At 53.4% G+C, this 18,868-nt stretch overlaps 9 protein-coding genes across 9 annotated transcripts; 5 read left to right on the forward strand and 4 right to left on the reverse strand.

Annotated features, from left to right (window-relative positions):
• Window positions 1–343: 343 nt before the first annotated feature.
• On the forward strand, window positions 344–1,886 carry A1O3_09277 (uncharacterized protein; the record flags this gene model as incomplete). Its single annotated transcript, XM_007739371.1, has 4 exons — window positions 344–452; window positions 504–718; window positions 768–1,794; window positions 1,861–1,886. The coding sequence occupies 4 exons, from the start codon at window positions 344–346 to the stop codon at window positions 1,884–1,886; spliced, it is 1,377 nt and encodes a 458-aa protein (XP_007737561.1).
• Window positions 1,887–2,391: 505 nt separating this feature from the next.
• On the reverse strand, window positions 2,392–3,570 carry A1O3_09278 (uncharacterized protein; the record flags this gene model as incomplete). Its single annotated transcript, XM_007739372.1, has 3 exons — window positions 2,392–2,819; window positions 2,872–3,422; window positions 3,476–3,570. 3 exons carry the CDS (start codon window positions 3,568–3,570, stop codon window positions 2,392–2,394), a joined length of 1,074 nt encoding a protein of 357 aa, XP_007737562.1.
• A 763-nt stretch (window positions 3,571–4,333) lies between these two features.
• On the forward strand, window positions 4,334–7,034 carry A1O3_09279 (uncharacterized protein; the record flags this gene model as incomplete). Its single annotated transcript, XM_007739373.1, has 3 exons — window positions 4,334–4,984; window positions 5,031–6,301; window positions 6,347–7,034. 3 exons carry the CDS (start codon window positions 4,334–4,336, stop codon window positions 7,032–7,034), a joined length of 2,610 nt encoding a protein of 869 aa, XP_007737563.1.
• A 157-nt stretch (window positions 7,035–7,191) lies between these two features.
• Window positions 7,192–8,904, reverse strand: A1O3_09280 (ubiquinone biosynthesis monooxygenase Coq6; the record flags this gene model as incomplete). Its single annotated transcript, XM_007739374.1, has 2 exons — window positions 7,192–8,642; window positions 8,706–8,904. The coding sequence occupies 2 exons, from the start codon at window positions 8,902–8,904 to the stop codon at window positions 7,192–7,194; spliced, it is 1,650 nt and encodes a 549-aa protein (XP_007737564.1).
• An 818-nt stretch (window positions 8,905–9,722) lies between these two features.
• On the reverse strand, window positions 9,723–10,322 carry A1O3_09281 (uncharacterized protein; the record flags this gene model as incomplete). The annotated part of the gene is made up of 1 exon (XM_007739375.1): window positions 9,723–10,322. One exon carries the CDS (start codon window positions 10,320–10,322, stop codon window positions 9,723–9,725), a length of 600 nt encoding a protein of 199 aa, XP_007737565.1.
• Window positions 10,323–11,168: 846 nt separating this feature from the next.
• On the forward strand, window positions 11,169–11,429 carry A1O3_09282 (uncharacterized protein; the record flags this gene model as incomplete). Its single annotated transcript, XM_007739376.1, has 1 exon — window positions 11,169–11,429. The coding sequence occupies one exon, from the start codon at window positions 11,169–11,171 to the stop codon at window positions 11,427–11,429; it is 261 nt and encodes an 86-aa protein (XP_007737566.1).
• Window positions 11,430–12,662: 1,233 nt separating this feature from the next.
• On the forward strand, window positions 12,663–15,131 carry A1O3_09283 (uncharacterized protein; the record flags this gene model as incomplete). The annotated part of the gene is made up of 1 exon (XM_007739377.1): window positions 12,663–15,131. One exon carries the CDS (start codon window positions 12,663–12,665, stop codon window positions 15,129–15,131), a length of 2,469 nt encoding a protein of 822 aa, XP_007737567.1.
• A 235-nt stretch (window positions 15,132–15,366) lies between these two features.
• A1O3_09284 (uncharacterized protein) lies at window positions 15,367–16,502 on the reverse strand (the record flags this gene model as incomplete). Its single annotated transcript, XM_007739378.1, has 2 exons — window positions 15,367–16,197; window positions 16,449–16,502. 2 exons carry the CDS (start codon window positions 16,500–16,502, stop codon window positions 15,367–15,369), a joined length of 885 nt encoding a protein of 294 aa, XP_007737568.1.
• A 1,350-nt stretch (window positions 16,503–17,852) lies between these two features.
• Window positions 17,853–18,696, forward strand: A1O3_09285 (uncharacterized protein; the record flags this gene model as incomplete). Its single annotated transcript, XM_007739379.1, has 2 exons — window positions 17,853–18,330; window positions 18,470–18,696. 2 exons carry the CDS (start codon window positions 17,853–17,855, stop codon window positions 18,694–18,696), a joined length of 705 nt encoding a protein of 234 aa, XP_007737569.1.
• Window positions 18,697–18,868: the final 172 nt, after the last annotated feature.

Here is an 18,868-nt window from a genome sequence, read left to right on the forward strand (position 1 = left end):
GGAGACCACGCCCGGGCGCGGGCTTGCTCTAGACGGACACACGCCTGGTCAACAAGCAACAATTTGCGCGTAGATGATCATCGGCTAGACTCGTGGAAAAGGGCGTTGGCGGATGGAAAGGTGCAAGGAACGGTTACACAATGCTGCATCTTCTGATTCTGTGGCTTGGATCGCCAGGATGTTGCCGCAAACGAATTAGAGAAATCTGGGGTTTCGGTCGACTTTCCGAATTCTGCATGCGGCTAAAAAAGTTTTGGGATTGCGGCCATGGAACCGCAGCGACGAACACACGTCCTTTCAGCACAGGAAGAGGAGGCCTGCAACTGAACGGGTGCAGTGTGGCATGTCCGGGGTCTTTCAGTTTCTGAAGCGAGCCTTTGGTTTCTCGACACGCCGATCCAGCAAGGATGTCCTTACAAATGTCCTGGCGAAGGACTTGACGCGCTTTGCGGGTATAACTTCCGACTTGTTCCTGGATGGACGACCTCTCTGACTTCTCTAAGAGGGCGATAGGGTGCTTGTGGATGACTTGCGATTAACAGCTCCCCTGCAGCGAAACTCCAAGTCTGAATTTCAACATGGCTCACTCTTTCATAATGACATTCTCGGCAAGCCACTTTCGCCTTTCTTTGTCCGATCGGGGAAGGGCGGGCTCTATAAGATTGATCATCCTTCGCTGGATCAATACGTCTCACTAACTCCGAGACTTGTCACGCCGGTGAGCTGGACATCGAAGGTTATACCACGCAGGGGCTTACTGGAGCAAGGTCTACTCGAACTACGCCTCCTCGATCGTCTCTCTCCTAGACATCCATCCCGCCCCATATGATGAGAGAATACCATCCAATGGCGCTTCGTCAAGATCGCTCGAGATATTAGAAGCTGGTACAGGTCATGGCAGCCTCACACTCCACGTTGCGCGAGCGATAGCGGCCGCAAACCCTCCCCCTCTTCACATCGAGTTGCCGCAACTCCATCCGGTTGACCCTCAACGCTCGGAACTAGCCGACAAGCGAGATATACAGAATAGCATCATCCAAGAATGGAATCGATGGAAGGAACGGCGGCGGGCTGTTTTGCATACTGTGGAAAAGGTGGTCGCGAATAGATTCCACGCGGAAAAAATCGTTCGGGGCTACCGCCAGGCGTTGTATTGGCCTCATATCGACTTCTACGCCGGGGATGTGAAAGATTGGGTTGAAGAACAATTCAAGCTGAGGCGTGCTCGTAAGTGGAATCTTCTGTCTAGGACCGAAGACAGCTTTCTGGACTATGTTTTGCTTGATATGCCTGGCGTACATAAGCAGCTCACGCATGTTCATTCCGCGATGCGTGACGGGGCGAAACTGGTGGTTTTCGTGCCCTCCGTGACCCAGATTGGAGACTGTGCCCGAGTGATCCAGGAAGGCTCACTACCTTTAACGATGGAGACGGTGCTGGAACTGGGAGAAGGAATCAGCAGCGGCCGGCGGTGGGATGTCAGAATGGTGATGCCGCGACGGGCCAAGGATACTCCCAAATCTGCGACGTCGACATTGGCTGAGCAATCAGAATCGGAGTCGGAGAATGAGAAGCTCGCCACTGCCAACATGAGGGATGGTGATAATAGCGTTGGGCAAGACTCGGCAGACGCAACCGCAGTTCCATTGCCGGACGAACAGCAGGATGAACCAGTCATGGTATGCCGTCCCTTGGTTGGCGAGCGGACGTTCGGCGGCGGCTTCATTGCGCTTTTCAGGAAAATCTCGCCCGAGTCTGCAGCGTTGGCTGTAGAGTGGCGGCGTGGCCAGACAGGTACGCGTTCCCCCCCCTTTGTTACTGTATCAAGCCAAAGAAACTCTCGATACTGACCGTACGCAGGGAGGGCCAAAAAGCGTAATCGCTAAATGTTGAGCTGCTGACCATGCTTCGTGCTGTAATACTTGTTATTGATAGGTACTCTTCGGCTCCCGAACCTTGAAGGACCAACCAACGAACTAGGCATTAGCAGAAACCAGACAGAGGAAGCATAATATTAGAAATGTATACTACTACTATACTGTATTCTCCATTGGTTTTCATTGGTCTCTCTTGTTGTCTCTACCTCTCAATAATAAGATAAGCTCTACAGACACTGGACAGTAGACCGGGACATGTCAAAAACCAGACCTATATCACCGACCGCAAAAAACAGACATATATCCCAAATCAAGTCCTGTGCGCCATTGACAATGCTGGACATATTCCTACCGATCTGCTTGCACACATCTATACCTCCTTTGCACGAGCTGGGCCGCCCCCCTCTCTTCCGAGACAACACTAGGAGTGTCAGATTCACTCCTCAAAGACCAAGAATATGGCAGTTCGGCTTCAGCTTGTCGATATTTATGGTGAGTTTGGCACGTTGGTTGCTTATTTCACACTGGCCGGAATAGCAGCTTTAGCCTTGTCCAGCACGTTTTCTGCAACGGGCATGGCTCTGCTCTTCAAGCCATTGGTCAACGGAGTTGTGTTGGTCTTCAACTTCTCCGCAATAGCCTTCAATCTCTTCTCTTTGAGGACACGGAAATAAGTGAAGAGCAGGATGAAAAGCAATTCCACTCGTTCCTTCGTCATCATGAGAAGACCTTGCACCAACAGACCCTTTACTAGTTGAGGCCCGATTCCTTTGAAGAGGGCAAGAGGCCCTTCGTGCTCGATGATGTAGGCCATGACCTCACTAAAACTCTTGAAGGGCTTGCCTTCGCGGGCTGGCGGAGGCCGGGATTGGAGTCCAACCTTTGCGACGATTAGTGGCTGGGTGGTCAACGTGGCTAGGGACTTGGAGAGAGCTCCGAGCACTGTGGGATGGTTAGTTAGTTCTTAAGAACAATTCTGCAAGGGGTCACTCACGAAAAGCCTCCCAAGGATGTAATCTGTCCCGTCCAGGGTACAAGATGTCTTTCAAACGCTGGTAGGCGCCATAGGTGATTGCTGGGTTGACACACAGCACTAGAGAGGCCTTCAGACCTCTCCATAGTCCGCTCCAGCCGTCCTCGCTGTGGACGACTTCTTTCCCTGTCTCCCAGAAGCCCTTCTTGTGGCCTTTCGGCTGCGTTTGCTGCCTTGTAGTGACGACTGCAACAGGGATCGTGAATATCTGTGCAATCGCTCCAGCGACAGCTCCCAAACCCAACTCGACTGCTGTGCCCGGATGCGTTCCTGGGGTAGTCTCATATTTTGTGTATAGGCCTCGCACCACCGAATACCAGTAGAAATACGCAAAGTTTGTGGAGGCTACACCGAGAAGCGCACCATGGAATCCCGAATATAGACCATGAATGCCCTCGTGTTCGATGATTTTTTTGATGGCGTCAAACGTCGACTCGTAGTGATGGTGTTCGGCGGTGTGCTCTACGACTTGGTTCCGCTTCTTGATCTGGACTTGTAACCTCGTCTTGACACTATGGTCCTGTTAGCTTCTCGTTACAGTGTAGCCATGTCTGGATCTTCGTACATATCAAGCGGGTATACCATAGCATTGGCGATAACTGCACCTGCCGCACCTGCAACGGCGCTCTCCCATGGTGCTAGGTCCGACGGCTTCGACATGGTCCTCTGCGACTCACAGCTGGGCTGTGGACAGACCCAAGTTCCCTTGAGACAAGCTTAGGCGACTTGTAGTTGGAAAGAAATAGTGACGTATCGAGGTAGATATCTATATGGCGACTGTTGCGCAAGATACTCGACTTTGGAGAATGATGTTGGCGGAGGACAATATGGTCGGCAGATCTGGGGGGTTGGAAACGACCACTAGCTGATAGGAAGGAGGAATGAAGAGAAGCATGCACACTATTACTATGAGAACATAATGATGGAGGGAACCTGGAGATCCTGATCTCCCCGAATGCTTGCCCGGGGAGGTGCACGGGGAGCATCTCTTTGGCGAATGGCTCGGAAATGCAGGCTGAGCGTGATGCCGAGGTACTGGCCATCCCACTTGTCCGCGAGACCGCCTTTCGGGAGGCTGGATTCCGAAACCCGGGCCGTTGCCGACTTTTGGCCTGACTGTACACAATGGTGCGGCAGAGCATACGGGCTGCGTAGTGCATACGGTGGAGCATATAACTTGTATGCGCTGGTCGTACTATCCTGAAATGACAGCCTTCCAAATTACCTAGGTAGGCATAGTACGACTTGGCGTGGGGCGGGTATGTCTTTCGAGTGCCATGGCACTTACCTGAGAACTTACCCTAGTACTAAGTAGTAACATGTGCAACACTCATATCTAGGTACTTCGTACAAAATATGTTCCTATTCGAGACATCGAGACCCTCGCTTATGGACGTTTTCTGTACCGCTGGACCGCTAAGTTATGGATGCGAAATGCTCAAGGCTCGAGAATGAAGCCCGCTCGATCGAGCAGACGATCCCTCGAGACCCTGTTAGCCGTGCCGCTCTTGAGGCTACCATCAAAAGCGCCGAGCTGTACCTCCAAGCCCTCCGCCTTACCGACACACCTTCCGATCGAACGAGGATCAATGCGAAGTGTAAACAGCTCCTGGCACAGGCGGAGCGGCTCAAAGCGCATCGAGATGGGTCTGCTCCTCAGAACCGACCTCAAGAGTCGAGTAGTGCTTCAAAAGCGCAACCGTCCCCTCGCGAACTCACCACCAGAGAGAAGATCGTGCTCCTCGAAGGGGCCAAATTGAACAGTTTCATCTTTAGAGAATGGACCGGCACACCTTCACCCGATGAGTTCACCCTCAAGAACGAGGAAAGTCCCTTCACCGATGCAACTCCACTCCCGCTGTCTTCAACCCAGTTGGAATCGTTTGACGGCTGGAAGAGGCCTCATGAAGCACTTTCACCGCTCGTAGGCCATACAAGAGAGCAGCTCCCATCTCGTGAAGCCATGACGCACTCGACCGAGAGTTTGGATCTTGTCCAGGACATGACATCGGACTGTTCAGTTGTTGCAAGCTTGTGCGCGCTAACGTCGAGAGTAGAACGAGGACATCTCAAGGTAGGCTTGAATTTGACCAACGTGTGTCTTATTGACCTGTGCTTAGGTGCTCCGTCCTGTTATACATCCATACGATTGCGAAAATGACCGCATATCCATCTCACCTAATGGAAAATACATCCTTAAGCTGTATTTCAATGGCTGCTGGAGGCGAGTTGAGATCGACGATTACCTTCCTACATCGAAGACTTCAAGGGTCCTCCACGTGATTGACCGCCGTCACCCGGGTTTGCTATGGCCGGCGTTGGTTGAAAAGGCGTATCTCAAAGTCCGAGGCGGCTACGATTTTCCCGGGAGCAATTCAGGTACGGATCTTGCGGTATTGACAGGATGGATCCCACAACAAATATTTCTCTACGACGAGGACTTCGATCCGGACCGTCTTTGGGAAGAAATAATAACGCATTTCCGGAATGGTGATGTGTTGATAACAATTGGGACCGGAAGACTGTCGCGGCGTGAGCAAAAACAGATGGGGCTTGTAGCAGAGCACGACTACGCCATCCTAGATCTGAATTCAGAGGGTGATGTAAGAGAACTACTGATTAAGAATCCTTGGGCTGATGGCGATGTATGGCGTGGAGCGGCGAGAAGAAGACCAAACCGGGATGACGACAACGATCCCGATACCACAACAGCAGGCGATGACATGATGCCCGGTACCTTTTGGCTGGACCTCAACAGAGTACGACTGCACTTCGAAAACATGTACATCAACTGGAACCCAGCTCTGTTCTCGTATCGGCAAGACATTCACTTTCCGTGGCAGCAAGGACTAACCGGGCCAACGGGTGACATCTTTATTGACAACCCACAATTTGCGATCAAAACACCTGATGATGGCGAGGTCTGGTTATTGGTGAGTCGACATTTCCGGACGGGGGACTACACCCAAGCAAGCGCGGGAAAGAACGGGTATATCAGTTTATACCTATATTCCCGGGACGGGAACAAGGTGATCTCCAGCAAAGGTGCAAAACTGCGTGGACCGTTCGTGGATTCCCCAAACACCTTGTTGCGATTTACGGCCACTGCCAGAACTACCTACACTGCAGTGCTGGTGGCGGAAGAACTTCCGGCAGGAAAGCTGAATTTCACCATCTCGGCGTTCTCGAAAAAGCCAGTGGTGTTGTCAGACGCCGAGCTTCAATACTCTCAAAAGCACAGCATTCAATCAGCCTGGAAGCCGTCAAATGCCGGAGGGAATTCAGATTCGGCAGATTATCTGTTAAACCCACAGTTTCGGTTCTCTTTGAACGTCGCTCAGAAGATCGCGTTAGTCCTCCGGGTCGATGCAGACGCCCAAGCTGAGGACACGTCCCAATCCCGGTCCCGGTCCCGGTCCCGGTCCGTCACTGGTAGGGACATCCATGTCAAAGCAGCCGTTGTCTACAGCGAAGGCTCAAGAATTACCCGACTACGAGCCAGAGATGTGATCGCGCATTCAGGCGACTACCGTCGAACAAATACTGTAATCGAGACAGAGCTGCAGCGTGGCAACTACACCGTGATCTGCTCGACATTCGATCGCAATCAGCACGCCAAGTTCAGCCTTGACCTGTACTCCTCATCGACGGATCCACATGCAGGCCTCACCAAGGTCCGGGAAGACGGCGATGGACGGTACAGCATCAAACCCGCTCCGGCGATATTCACCAATGGCGTCAACCGAATCCTTGCGCCATTGATAGTGTCGAGGTTGAGCCGTGTGACTTTCGTCGCTCGCCGTGATCTCTTTGCTGGTGTAGCGGCCTCCCAAACCTCGATGTTCAAAATGACGGTGGAGCAAGGCCAAGGGCCGTACAAGCGCGTCATTGCGAGCAGTGAGATCGATAGCAACGAGTTCAGTTTCGTGACGTCGTGGCTTAGGATTGAAAACGTGGATCTGCAGCCTTCCATGTGCGGGCCAGGGACCGGTGGATTATGGCTAGTCCTTGAACGATTGGCGCCAGGGGGCTATGGCGGAGAGGAGAGGCATGAGTTTCTGGGGGTTGAAATCTTCACAGACGAACGAATCGAATTGCGGCCTTGGGGTGTGGGCGACGGTTAAGTTAGACTTATATGCTTGTACGAGTAGGTTGGGTACCACCCGAGAAAATGCATACAGTAGCTAGTAGCTAGCTGCTCCAAGATCAAGTTCGAGGCTTGCTTCCATCCCAAGCAAGTGTGAACCTCTTTTAGCGTTGCGCTTTTTGATCTCCCTATTCTCAGCCAGCTTGCTTCATAACCAAGCCCTTCAGCCCCGGTACCAAGCCTCCATCCACAACTTTCATGCCGAGTCGCCTCGCACGGCCCAGGAAGCTTGCCAGGACGCCATCACCGCCACTGCCCAGCTGATACAGCCAATTCAGGGCATCCACTCCACCAGCCATCAGGAGGCCCTTCCCAAAGCGGTCACTCCCATATCGTTCCAGGACCATCGGGTCACCGAGGTCCATGCCATGTGTGACAGCATAGGCGATGGTGGAAGCAAGAGACTCGGCATCCGCTAGACCCAGGTTCAGGCCCTGGCCGGCGAGCGGGTGGACGGTGTGTGCGGCATCGCCGATCAGCGCGACCCGCGGGCTCACCAGGGTGGTGGCGTGGCGGAAGCGCAAGGGAAACGAGGCCAGCGACCCTTCCTGCACGCCCGTGACGATCGGCGGCTGCCTTGCCACCGGGGGTGGCGATGTGTGCTGCAGACGCCAGCGGAGTTCGGAGTCGAGCGTGTCAGGCGCCGACGCCGGGAGCGTGAACATGTAGTTCAGGTCGGTCTGGGACAGACGCAATGCCGCGTTGATCATCGACACCTGGCCCAACGGAGACAGAGACTTGAGGTACGTCGCGTGCTGAGGCGTCGTCGACCACACGAGCGACGCCCGGTTGTTGGGCAGTGGCAGGATCGCGATCGGCCCGCCCAGCTGGGGTAGGAACCGCTGGTAGGCCGTGGCACGGTTGGGCAGCGGCTCGTCGGAGAAGAGGTCGAAGCCGCCATCGCCATCACTATAACTACCACCATGGCGGGTGTCCGGGACAGACTGCACGGTCAGAGTCGCCACGACGCCGTGCCGATGGTAGTCCCATCCGTGCGACTCGATGCCCGCGAACCTGCGCACTGGCGAATTGAAGCCGTCTGCGCCGACGAGGAGACGGGCTGCAATGGTGGTGGACACATCTGAGCCGGCGGATTGGGATTGGGATTGGGATTTCGATTCCAGACCAAGCACCGGCCACATGGACAGATTGAGCCCATCACCATCGGCATTGGCATCGTCTTTGCCCATCGTGATGCTCGACACGTTCGTGCTGGAGAAGAGGGCTGAGTCGGCGCCGAGCTCGGTGATGCGCTCGAGCAGACCGCGGGTCAGATTGGTGTTCTCGGTCATGGTCGCCACCGTCTGCGGCGGGGCGTTGTGGCGCTGCGAGTCGGCGGCCCAGTCGAACTGGAGCGTTGCGTCGTTGGCCGCGTCCCAGACTTGCATCTCGTCGTACGCCTGCACCCGGCTTTGGCTGACGTGCCGCCACGCCCCGGTCTTCTCGAGAAACGAGACCGACGACGGCGTCAAGCTGCTGGCCCGGTTGGAGAACTGGTCGTCTGGAGAGCTCCATTGTCGCAGCCGCCCAAGGTCCTGGGTCTCGATCAATGCCGTCTTGAGATGTGACGTGATGGGCGAGGATTCTAAAACAGACAGAGTTAGACACACACGTTCAGCTTCCGGGGTTTGGGCCACGCTGCACGTACTCAGGGCGGCGAGGAGCGCCAGTCCCGCCGGCCCGCCACCGACTGTCACGACATCGTAGATCTCCGGCGCCGAGGAGATGCTGGATGCAAATCGTCTTCGTTTGAACGGGTTCAACGTCGCCTTGCGGCACTGTGCGCAGATCGCTGCTCGGCTGGTCGTTGCCGGTAGTGGTAGTGGTAGTCGCGCAGCTGTTGCCATTGCCATTGCTATTGCCAGGGCTGTGGCTAATGGCTATTATGGCAGCCAATCTTTACTCTTTTTTCTGTATCTGCCAGTATATCAAACTGCTGGTGAGGTCTGGCGGTGGAAAGTTGAGGTTGTCGTTTGACGTCGACGTAAGGATCTGAGATCTGAGATCTAAGGTCTGAAGCTTGATGAAATAACATGGAAGTTTGATATTCGGGCCCAATCGGGTCTAGTGTGTAGTCTATTCTGCACCCAATCCTCGATGCGCATGCAGCAACCTGTCAAACTTAAAGGTAGCCAGCCTTGCCCTTTAACCAGAAGGCTGCAGTGGTTTAGGCATACTATATCCGTACTGTTACTATATAGCATGCGCTCCCCCTGCGACCCTTTGATGGACAACATGGATCATTTCAACCTTGGACACAACCCAGCCAGGCTACATTTCAACCTTTGGCACCCCCGTACCCCTTTGATAGACAACATGGAACATTTCAACCATGGACACAACCCAACCAGGCTACAAACATTCAGGTACATCTATCGACCAGATCTCGGGCCGCTACAAATGATAGAATGCTAGATAATACGACATAGTACTGAGGATTACAATGGGTCAATGGAGATAGATATTGGTACAAAGGTCGAGGCTAACGGTGAGCATCAGCCCCCCATCACCCCTAGGACAGACTTCAATCTTGAGCACCAACCCCCCAACACCCCAGGACAGGCTTCAATCGTGAGCACCAACACCTCACCACCCCATGACAGGCTTAAATCGTGACACGTTGACTTGGAAAGACCATCCTGAACTCGACCATACCTCGTCTTCCTCAACCTTGACTTCTCTTGGATTTGGCAGCAACCCGACAATACGAACCATCGACATATGCCAAACAAGAGATTGGCGTTTCAGGAGATTGATCGTAAAATGCCCCGACATCGTGAAAGACATGATCCACCTCGCCGAACAAGACGACGTGATCTCCTATCTCAACCAATTTGTCCTCCAAGAATCGACAATGCAGTCGAAACGGGACCACGAGGTCGCCGGCTTCGTTCTCGAAATGAAGGATGGGCGGCATCTTCTTCAGATTTGGCTCAACATGGCTGACGAGCGCGAAGCTTTCCAGTTCGCCGTTGTCATCATGGAACGGGTAGCTGGCATTGCCCTTTGTGAATTTGGAGGCTATTTGGTGTGCCTCGGCCGCATCTTCGGAGAGGAGATGGACGTAGAAGTGGCCGGAGCTTCGGATGGCGTCGAAGGTCGAAGAGAGCTTCTTGATGTTGAACGATATCACCGGCCGAGGAAGCAAGGTGACGGTGTTGAAGGATGACACAGTGGCCCCTCGCCATGCTTTAGGGCCTCCTTCCGGACTTAGACTCAAGTCGGTTGCTGTGATGACGGCCACAGGATGCGGTACATGGCGCATCAATCGCCTCACCGCGTCAGACAGTTGGTTAGGGCGGGGATTGCCGGAGCCTGAGTTGAGCTTGTTCGCTTCGCCGGCTACATCTAATCGTGGACTTGTGCCCCCAGAGTGTAGTCTGGTTGCACTGGGTGCCGACGTGGTTCTGCCTGGGAGTGATCGCGGCGATTGCAGCCTTGCCAGACTTGGAGCCCTGGGAAGACAAGATCTTGTCTTCCAAAGTCCATCGTCGAGACTGCTGTACCGTCGACAGAGCTTCTGGAATTCTTGGGCTTGATGGTATTAGCTAGGTTCATCAGATGTGAGGTTTGATTCGAGCCGTACGTGGTGGAGTGGCCCGCTGTAGCCTAGAACAGAGGCGACTGATGCTGGCAAGATTGCCATGGCTTGACCGTGGTGTCATATCAAGCTGCCGATGGGTGCCGACACGTCCATGCCATCGCGGGCAAATTCAAGACTCGACCGCTGAAGAGACGTTCAGCAGAATAGAATGGTAGATGAAGTGAGCAGGGCAACTAAAGCTTAGGATGAGATGGTCCATTCACTGAAAGTGTTGGTAGATTCTCGTACCGGTGCTGGAAGCTCGCAAAACTTAAAGGAAGGTCACGTGGAGATAACCCCAATCTCCCTTATCGCCGCTCGTCGCTTCTTACCTGAAGGGGTAAGTTTCGGGGACGGAGCGCCTAACAAAAGGTGCCTGTGGCGCCTATAACTAGACCCCGTAGCCGCTGAGCAGGCCCGCAAGACATGTTCAGTTGATTTCCACCTCTTCAATCAACATACAGCTGGCAATCACTCTTTGCAATTCAAAGACCACGTATCGTTTGACTTGCCCTTTTACTCTACAACATGCAAGATATTGAAGAGGCAACCGTGCATTTCCGCAAATCGAACTTGACCGTCAAGTGGTTGGCAAAAGACCGATTGTCATTGCTTCAGCTGGCGGAAAAGTCAGGACTGACCCCGGACTATGGTTGTCGCTCGGGAGCTTGCGGCACTTGCGAAGTGAAGCTGTTGAAAGGCTTGATCGAAGGCTGCCTGGAGGGAGATGATGGCGTTTTAATATGCTGTTCCAAGCCCGCCAGCTTGGAGGTCGAGCTCGAGTTATGAAGTTATGACACGGCATTGCCAAACCACAGTCTGGTCGGAATAGGCCAGCGAGCAGTACATGATTTGATCAGCGAATCTATAATGGCTCATCCAACGGCCGAGTACCAGCTTGGCTATCAATCTGTCGCGTTTGCAGGAGGGTACAGAGGTACAAGGAACCCTTTCCAGGAAAATCTATTGCTGACGAACGCTTAGGTAGTCATGTAATATTTTCTGCTGGCTGCTGGCTGCTGGCTTGCACAGCTGACTGAGAATCATCGGTCTCTTGGTTGAGGCGGCCGCCATGACTGGCAGCGAAACCTCGCTCCATCCGTTTGTTTCCTGTTTCCTGTTTCCTGTTTCCGCAGCTGCTGCATCGAATGGCTGCACGACAGGCGTAGGCAATCGTACTAAACCGGAGGGGGCTGAGGCTGGAAAAAAGTGGTTGTGCAGTTGACATTGTACTTCCGGGCTCTGTGACCCAGATTCTTGTGGTTATTGATTGTGGTGATGATGACGAGCAGCCTTAGCCCTCCACGCCTTGTCAGGCACACCCAGAACAAGTCGAGGACTCTTGCAGTTCGCCTTGAAGTCAATGTTTGTTTTGAGTGAAGGACTTCCTTCCTGGAGTTCAATGTGATGAAATGGAAATGGCAGGCACTTCACCACCCTCGACCCTTCTTTGTTTTCCTACCTAGGTACCCTAACCTAGCTACTCACACATCCCTTCCCTGCGTCACTTTCGTGCATAGCATCACCCCCGACTCATCAAGCCATCGCTTGGTTGTCGACTGCCACAATACTTGGCTACCTTAGCTTCATCGTTGCTACTGTCACATGCTTATTGGCCTTCTGCGACATGTTGTTTGCAAGTCTTCGTCGCAGGACTGCTCCTGCAGTGGCATCAAGAGAGGCGCAGGGAGAGCAACAGATTCCGTCTGCGTATGACAGAGGTCGTTCGATTACTCTTCCTTCAATATCCCCTCGGAAAAGCTTATCCTCGCTATTGGGCTCGGCGAAGAGAGAATGGTCTACAACGTTGGTCTTATCCCTCACGGATGTCAGATCAGAGCTAACATGGTATGCAGACCTTCTCCAGTCAAGTCCGAGCCGGATGCCCTCGAGCGAGATCTGTATCCCGAGTATGATGCATCGAATTCGAATCACGATCCTCAAAGAGGCACTCGAACTCCCACAGTTGACAAATCCAGACGTTTTCGTCGAGCCCCAAGTCCACATCCCCTCAAAGGATCCATGACCTCGTTGGCGTCAAGGTTATCCCGATTAAATCGTGGAACATTGAACAAAACGCAGTCACAACCTTGCTTGTCGGAGCCATTCCCTCCAAGATCCTTTCTCGAGTCGATGGCAGACGCCATCAAGGCCCCGGCATCTCTGTTCTACAAGGAGAACAAACAAAGCGCCGAATCCCAGGAAGTAGATTCGTGCCAAAGCAACCAAAAACAAAGCCATAATGCAAGTCCAAAGAAATCCGTCCGATTTAGGCCCGGAAACTCAGTCATCGAGTCGAAATCGAGTTCCTTACCCATCGACATTCCAGAGGCACATACATCCTTGCCACCCGGCCAGTTGGAGACCACTCCTATACAGCAATGCTTCAAAACGGTCCTATCAGATCCTGTACCAACCGCACGACCTCCGGAGCCACAAATCATGAAATCATCCGCCGCGTTCCGTGAAGCAATCGCGACAACGGACCCTGCTGCCATTTTGAAGGATTTTGAGAAGAGTGAAGGAACCCAAACCCTACTGTGTGGGTTCCCACTTTCACCTGCTGAGCCGAAGGATACGCCTGATAATCCTTTCGAAGACCCATTCGACGTGGCAGACCTAGAAATAACACGCAACATACTCCACGAGCATGATCCCAGTTTTCAAGACAGAACACCACCGCCTTACCCGTCGGACTTCAATGCAGCCGAAAAAGGCATCCAAGATATTACTGATTCAGCCTCCGACGAGGGCAAATCGCCAAGGGTCCTACGGATTTGGAGTGAAATGCCAACATTCTCTCATATTGACTATGCACAAGACGCATTGCCCTCGAGTGGTCAAACTTCGCCTTCATACAGCCCCCGACATGTTGACAGCTCGAGGCAGTCCTGTAACTCCAATGAGCGGCTTCTCGGGTCGTTGGATGGCACACTCCCCAAACCTCAAGGGTTGGTATCGAGTCAGCCTGGAGACATCAACAAATGGCGCCGGAGGCCAACCCATGAGGATATCCGCAAGCGCTTCAGACAATCCACCTCCTGTTCCTCAGTGCAGTCTGACGAGGAAGCCTCGACTCCAGAACCAGCGTCCCACTCAATCGATCCAGACTGCCTCGAAGTAGCCGTTAGTTCTGTGCCTTCGAATGTTGTAGAACCAAGATGCCCGTCCGACACCATCGATGTTGTTCCAGCACCAGAAGGTGCACTAGAACTATCAAGAGCAACCCTTGACAAACAGATCCAGGGCCACGGAGTCCAGCCCCAGGATTTGGGTTTAGCTATATCAACAATCGCGCAAGGCACCTGGACTGCTGAGCTCGCCCTCAGAGGCAACAGCAAACCCTGCGACCAAGGAGATTACACACCAGTAACGATGTCATCGCAGGGGATGGCGTCTCAGCAAAAGTCACACTTCACAGGGTCTGCCTGTCGAGTTACCAAAGACCCAGTGAGCGGAAGTCCTTCTGCAACATCAAGACCGTCTGTCCCAAGATTTGCGCGTCAGGAAAATTTGCAGCGCACTCCCTCTCCTTCTTTCATTCCGCTACCCCTGTCGAGTCAACCAGCCGCACGCATACTTCAAGCGCCATATAGCGACCAGCATGGCTGGTCACCTTTCGAGGAGCATGAGTTCATCTTTGCAGCCCTGGCATTCATCCAAGGCTCAGACAAAGATTTTCGACAGCTCATTTGCCAGCCAAGTGGATTTTGGCAATTCTGGAATTGGTGCGACCTGCCTCAAGAGACTGCACCTTGCCAAAACACCCGCGGCCTGGTACTCTGGGAAATAGATGAACTTTTGAACACGATCAACGAGCAGAATCAGGCGCCGAGGTCAATCTGCACTCAAATGGTGGAGGATTTCAAATCACGGATTCGCCTGGCCTTTGTACGCAAACATAGGCCGCTAGGGGAACCGACCCCTCTCTTTGCATCAATACCCGCGCATCGTCCGGAGGAGACTGGAGAGACGTTTGATGACTGCACCACGACGGAAGGAGGAACGCCCTTGCTCGAACATGACGAATATCCATTTTATCTCAGTCTAAATGATGTTTCCGAACCAGTAACCGGTGTCAACTCGAGTTTGATGAATCTTGATCTCGCTGGCCTAGCTGGGTCTTCAACAAATATCGGTGTTCTGACAGAAGAGGAGAAGATTGCAAAGGCAAGCAAAGTATTGGAGAGCTTCGGATCCCACGGAAAGAGCCATGTGACCAAGACTGCCAGGCTCGGAGGTAAAGGCTCAACTCCCTTTACACCTGAAGCAGAGTCCAAGTCCAGGTCTCATTCACCCCTCCAGTCCACCGACCGAGAATCTACTAAGGATTGGAGTAATCGTACAAGGACTACCACTGGAGAAAGCAAATGGTCATTCACGAGTAAGCTAGCCCAAGGAGGCTCCGACAAAAGCAACACAACAACATGTTCGACGCCACCATCTGAAGTAATGGAAGAAGATGAGAAAATATGCCGAGGACTCGTCTGAGATTCAGCACAGCGGCATTCGACGGAATAGACGTTCCAGAACGTCGTGCGGGCGATTGAAGCGTATCTGATAAGAAGGCCGCATTCATTAGGCAGAATGGTTGACCCAGAATGGGATTGTTACAATTGATTCCAATCAAGTGAGTGCTATGGCTTGCCCAAGTTATCTGAGAGAGTATAGATTAGACAGAGATGTATAGTCTATAGCTGGTATAGAACTAGATTATCACGGAGGCCTAAGGCTTGGGTTCGCTCCCGCCCATCCCTTGAGCGGCTTCTCTGTGTTCTCTGTGTTTTTTGACGCTTCCTTCCAATCCCAAGAGCGAGGCGGGATCACCCGGAATGATCATGTCAAAAGTATCTCGAACCACGGCATATTGGTAATAGCCACATCTGGCGATGGGCTGAGTCTTTCCGACATCGATCTTGCCGTCGGTCAAGACACTCTCGTCGACATGGACGCCGACGACCTTGCCGATGACGACGTCGACGGTGCCCATGGGGGGATTGGCGGGCAGGCGCAGCGTCGAGTGGTACTCGCACTCGAAGCGGACGGGACTCTCGGCGACCATGGGCACGGCCGGCCTCAGGACGCGCGAGTAGACTTTCGTCAGGCCGGCGTGCTCGAACTCGTCGACGCCGTAGGGCAGCTGCTCGGCGGTCGTGTTGACGGCCTCGCGCAACGGCCACGTGGCCAGCTGCCAGCAGAAGACGCCCGTGGCCTCGGCGTTGCGCACCGTGTCCTTGCGCGTGCCTTGGGCGGTCTGGTTGGCGCTGAACATGACGTAGGGAGGGTCGAAGGTGAGGTTGTTGAATTGCGAGTAGGGGGCGAGATTGGCTCGAGTTTGGCTTTGGGTTTGCTTGTCGTCGTCGATGACGGTATTGTCGGTGTTGTCTGTTGGTGTTGGTGTTGGTGTGTTGGTGCGTTGGACATGGTCATCACCACTGGCTGCAGTCCCGGTGGAAGTGGACGTGGACTTGGATGTGGACGTGGACGTGGACGTGGACGTGGACTGCGGAGGTGAGACCGTGCTGATCCAGCCGATGGGCCGGGGCACGACGCAGGCCTAGTCGGTAGGGAACAGTCAGTTTCAGGTTCAGAGTCAGGGTCAAGGTCAGGGTCAGGGTCAGGGTCAAGGTCAGGGTCAAGGTCAGGGTCAGGGTCAGGGTCAGGTTCAGTGCCGGAGCTGGAACCGGTGTTGTGAGTTCTCCAATGGCGGAGAGGAGAAGTTCTCCCAAAGAAACGGGCAAGGGATCTTAAGAGCAAGAGCAAGGCAAGGAAAGGAGGTAAAGAGACCGCGGGAACTAGGTTGCACACCTTGAATGGATCGTGTGGAAGATTGTGCTCTGTGCGACCAGGCTCATAAAACATGGCGGCGATAATGACGACGACGAGCGACGACGTTGATGCCGGTGAGGACGCACTGATACCCTAAACTGAGGACGAGAAGAGTGGTCTTTTGCGTCGAGCAGGACAAGAAATCGAAATCGGTTTTCCAGGTAGTAGGTAGTGTGCTGTCCAGAGATATCGACGTAGACCGTAGACAGTAGACACGGGGGTCGTGGTTGGATAGTAACACGTAGTACAACGCCACGTCGGCAGCACCAACAACAACTTAAACACCAAGCACAGGGGAGAGACGTCGATGAGGTCTAGATCTCGACAGACTTCAAGGCTGGGTATCTAGGTACCTAGTGCCCAGGAGTCGTACACTTCACGTTGGTGGTTTCCCAACCGTCCTTTTGTCACAACCACTGCATGTAACATCGGCGCCTTTCCAAAGGTCAGTCGGGCATTTCAATCATTACCATTTGCGGGGGGCGGGGTCTTTTTCATGTACGAGTACGAGTACAGGTACCGTGGAGAGGATCATGATCCAGGATCAAGATCCAGGATTCCAGGGAGTACGGAGTAACCCCTCACCCCTCTCTGGATTGTACTCTGTACTCTGTACGACGTCAACGACGTCAACATCTCGAAATTACACGTACAGTAGCGTCGTCTAGCGCGCCGATGCACCGGCGACACCGGGCCGGAGTGACCATACCGGCCCTGCAATGGCTCCACAAATACGGAGTACTGCGTACTGCATCGCTCTATGTTGTGGAAGCTGAGGAAGGTCGAAATATATCGACCCACATAGACTATATCCGTGTGATAGTATGCGCCCTGATACTACTCGATGGCTCCTACCAGCTGGTACTGGCATGCTCACTCTCGGAATACTACTCGGATGTATGTATTCTGTCAATCTTTACCTAGGATTTGTCCCGGGAGCTATTGTCAATCTTTACCTAGGATCTGTCCCGGGAGCTATTGTCAATCTTTACCTAGGATCTGTCCCGGGAGCTCTTGTCAATCTTTACCTAGGATCTGTCCCATGAGCTCCTGTCAAAGACCCGCATATAGTGTACGTAAAGCCGAAGCTATACAAAGTATATACGTAAAAACGAGGCTGATCCACTCACTGGCCGACAGAGTCGTCGGAGTCGGTGGACTTTTCTGACCTTTACTTATGTAGATAAAGACATCGGTAGTTCACTCTGCCAGACCAGAGCTGTTCAGTCTGTTCCTACTTCATACTTCCAGGGCTGCTCAATCAGTTTCTACTCGTACTTCCCTTCCACCTAGCCGTCGGTAGCAGATTTCAGTGTGCCCACGTCGCTCCAGTATTCTGAATATCCTCCTGGTGCCTGCTTCGCTCAGCCGAAGCCCGCCAACATGTCATTTCCTTCATGGCAGTGCAAGCCTTTCTCATCGCTGTTCATCCTTCTTGCTTTCTACCAGTTCCTCTGTGTGCAACCTGTAGGCGCCGCCACGGCCACGGCCTCGACCACGCGACACCCGCCCCCCGGCTCTGTTGACTGCAACGCGAACACGACGGCTTCAACTGAAACAAGCTGCCCGTACCCAAACCAGGAGCAAATCTACTCGATCTTCAACAGCCTCCAAGGACTCCAACCCAACTACACGGCCTTTTTCGAGCACGTTGCCGAGAACGTGGATTGGACGATCCAAGGCACCCACCCACTGGCAGGACGCTATCAGAACAAAACAGTCCTCGAGAGTACGTTCAAGCGTATCACTTCAACCGCCGTGTCTGGCACGTCCTTTGCAGTCTCCATCATCCATATTGTGGGCGGTGGCTTGGAACAGTGGTCCGTGCAAGAATTGGAAGTCAAAGGAGTCTGTCAATCAGGTAGGTATCAATCACCTTCACCTCCCACCTTTGCCGTGCTTTGAGCTTGATGTTGTCAGACATCCCACCCTTGCCGTGCTTTGAGCTTGATGTGGTCAGACAGTGTCTCCCACTTGGATTGTATTCTAACACCGCTCAGGTCTGGTGTTCGACAATCGGTACGCCTGGGTCACGAGATGGGGTCCTGGAAGAATCATTGTCGAGGCAAGAGCTTACCTCGACTCGGCACTTGTGGCGACCGCGCTCATCCAGAACGAACTGGGTCAGTTCACATATTCGGATCCCAGACCGGATATCATTCCCTGGACCTCTTTGACGCCACAGGAGCTGGAAAGAGCTACCGGGTTTGACAGCACCGACATATAGAGAATAGGGGTAAGATAGTGGTGCTCTAGGCCCGCCACCTTGGTCCATCCCATCTCTCCTCGCCGTTTCCTGTCGGCGGGATAGAACTGTGGGACGAGGGAGGCCCCGACAAACCTTGTTCCTTGGTGTGTATCCATGGGAGGTGGTGTTGCAGGCAGTAGTGGTTGAGGAT

The sequence above is a fragment of the Capronia epimyces genome, assembly GCF_000585565.1.
Source record: "Capronia epimyces CBS 606.96 chromosome Unknown aczIQ-supercont1.9, whole genome shotgun sequence".
NCBI lineage: Eukaryota > Fungi > Ascomycota > Eurotiomycetes > Chaetothyriales > Herpotrichiellaceae > Capronia > Capronia epimyces.